This window comes from Mus caroli, chromosome 8, assembly GCF_900094665.2.
Source record: "Mus caroli chromosome 8, CAROLI_EIJ_v1.1, whole genome shotgun sequence".
Taxonomy (NCBI): domain Eukaryota; kingdom Metazoa; phylum Chordata; class Mammalia; order Rodentia; family Muridae; genus Mus; species Mus caroli.
The window spans coordinates 117,084,568-117,087,456 of NC_034577.1; the positions used below are offsets into that span (position 1 = coordinate 117,084,568).

Sequence of the window (2,889 nt, forward strand, 5' to 3'; positions counted from 1 at the left end):
CAGAGAGAGAGAGAGAGAGAGAGAGAGAGAGAGAGAGAGAGAGAGAATCATGCATATATACATAAAAAAATCTTCATCGCTAACTTGTATCTGCTGCATCCGAGTGTCCTGAAGTTCCCTGACGTGAACATAAATGTCCTTCTCTCATAGGGTCAGACCTCTCTCAGATGGCAACAGTCCTTGGTCATCTCTTTTAATAAAAAGCCAGAAGACCACACCCTTGGCTTCACTGTTTGTGGACCAGCCAGGTAACTGTGTCTCAGGAGGCGGATGTGCTGTGGTGCTCTTAACTTTCGGGGCTCTGGATTATCTCATGTGGTCCTTAAGGATGCTGAAAGGGTGACAGCAGGTCTTTTAGAGCTTTACTTAAGCCCCGAGGTTAATTCGCATCCTGACTTCATGGCACTAAGGAAACGGGCTCCCCGAGACTGGGGGAGATTGGGAGCTCATAGCTCCATATCTTACCAGAAGAAAAAAAACTAGTATTCCACTTAACCATATAGGCATGAGTTTGGCATAGATGTTGGCCAGATTAAGGATGGGCTGGGGCTATATCCTGTGTAGAATGAGTTCAAGAAGTGAAATGATTGAAAACTTTCAAAGATGACTGTTAGCAAAAATGAACTGGTCTTTTATACCTGAGTGTGTTCGATGGCTTTTATACCATGATGAAACTGGAGCTGCCGGTATTGAGTCGTGTAGAGAGTGGCTTTCCTGATGAGAGTGCCTGTCTAGAAGGCAGTAGGTTTATGCCCCAAAGGACGCCACTCTGGAAAACCAAGCAGGTCTATTGTGTTTTACCATGGAGCCCAGCACAAGGAAGTTGTTGCTGTTGCCGCATGCATACAGGAGAACTTCACCTTCTCCCTTAGCCAGTGCACTTAATGACCCCCCTAGGGCTCCAGCCTCTTTGGAGAATCATTTCACCGCACTACCATTACACTAGCTCCAGCTTGGGGACAGGTCTGTCACATAGCAGCTTTATGGCTCCTTCTCAGGACTTTTGGTTTTGCACCAGGTCGGGCAAGAATTTGGGTGTTTTAATTGTCCATGGGTTGGGTGCTACCCTTGAGAACCTGTGTAGTGCTGTGTAGCAGTCCTGTGTGCAAAGTGAGAATTGGATGGGGCTGTGTCCTTTGGTGAAGCAATGCAGTGTGTTCATTTTGTGGAATGGTGTGTGTGTGTGTGTCTGTGTTTGTGTGTGTGCATGCATGTGTATGTTGGTGTGTGTGCATATGTATGTGTATGTGCACAAGTGTGTTTGTGTGTATATGTGCATGGGTATGTGTCTGTGTTTGTGTGTGTGTGCATGCATGTGTATGCTGGTGTGTGTGCACATGTGTGCATGTGTGTGCACATGCCTATGTGTGTTTGTGTGTGCACGAGTGTGTGTGTTGGTGTTTGTGTGTGTTTCTATATTGGTGTTTCTGTCTCCACACTGATTTCTGCTGATGAGGAACACTTTCCTGAAGGGTAGGAAGTATCAATAATTTTCATACAACCCTTGGGTGCCTGCGTCCAGGGCTCTGGACTTTTCTCACCAGCGTTCTTCCACTGAAAGACCTCTGCATGTTCTGTGTAGTGTGGTGGCTCATGGGTTCTAGGGTGTCAGTGCACCGTTTCAGTGGTGGTGTTTGCTGTGCAATTGTTCTGCAGTGTTTACATTTGTCCCTTTGCTTAGGATCTTGTGAGGAGCAGAAACCTGTCCCTGACGGATTAGAACATAGAAAACCAAAGCAAACGAAGTTCCCTGGCCAGGCCCACGTTGGTCTACCTCTTTGCAAAGACAGCCAGAGAGAAGACTCATCAGAGGCTGAGAGTCGGGAGGAGGGATCCCCTAAGGGGTCCCCAGTGAACAACGTGGGTGCACCCATGCTGAGGAAGAAAACGGAGTCAGCACTGTGTGAGTGTGGGATGCTGCTGGCGTCGATGGCTTTGGGACTGGATGTCAGGAAACTTCACGGAGTCCAGGCCCCCGCAAAACCATCACCCAAGATGGAAAAGAAGGAAGAGGGTGCCCTCCAACCTGTCTCCAAGTGCCAAGCAAGTTCCAGTTCCCTTCTGAGACAGCCATCTGCAGGCAGGGCACCCAGCGATGGCTCCACGCTCCTGCTGCCCAGTGCCCCAAGCTATTCCTCAAAGTCTTCTCTCTCCATGAAGTGTTTGCTGCAGGCTGGTAAGGAGGAGTCATCTTTGGGGAATGCTCGGGACTCGTGTGGTCCCACGATGTTCACTCCAGATCCTGGCTCTGCCGCACCAGAGAGCGGCTGTGAACTCATCCCTGGACTGAGACCTAAGCCTGACTATGGTGTGTTGAGAAGCATGCCGCATGCCATCCTGGAGCAGACAGGGGAGAGACTGCCAGGCTGTGCCATTGTAGGAGACAAAGAATGCCACCACATGCAGATGGAATCTGAAGAAACTCCTCTCTGGCTCCAAAGTAGGTGGCAGCAGTTGGGTCAGTGGGAAGGACATGGGTGGGGGTAGAAGGGTGTGGACTGGACAGGCAGTTTCCCCCTTGTCTAGTGATTGCAGTTAGTAACTTGATATTGTCCACGTAGCACTTGAGTGTCATCCTTCTGTGTTATAATTTCAATATCGCTAGAGCGTCGATTCTGAAAAGAGGCTTGATCAGGATCTAGTAACTTCATATTATCCTGTAAGTGCAAGCCATGCGATAAATGATGCATGGGGTCAGAGATGGGTCACAAGCCCAAATCCCAGCAAAAAGACAGTGGAAGAGCTGACTGCAGACCTGAACCACAGCCATCAACCCCAACCCTAAAACACTCACCCCCTCACTGAGCCCTAAACCTAAACACTAACTAACCTTAACCCTAAACCTAAACACTAACTAACCTTAACCCTAAACCTAAACACTAACTAACC

General features: G+C 48.8%; 1 protein-coding gene across 2 annotated transcripts in view; it reads left to right on the plus strand.

Moving 5' to 3' along the window:
* The window catches only part of Map3k21 (mitogen-activated protein kinase kinase kinase 21), a 39,826-nt gene that overhangs the window by 31,909 nt on the left and 5,028 nt on the right, over positions 1–2,889 (plus strand). For both annotated transcript variants that reach the window (XM_029480830.1, XM_021170774.2), the window contains 2 exons: positions 151–248; positions 1,682–2,440. In XM_029480830.1, coding sequence (XP_029336690.1) covers positions 151–248; positions 1,682–2,440 — 857 coding nt within the window. The remainder of the gene's footprint in view (positions 1–150; positions 249–1,681; positions 2,441–2,889) is intronic.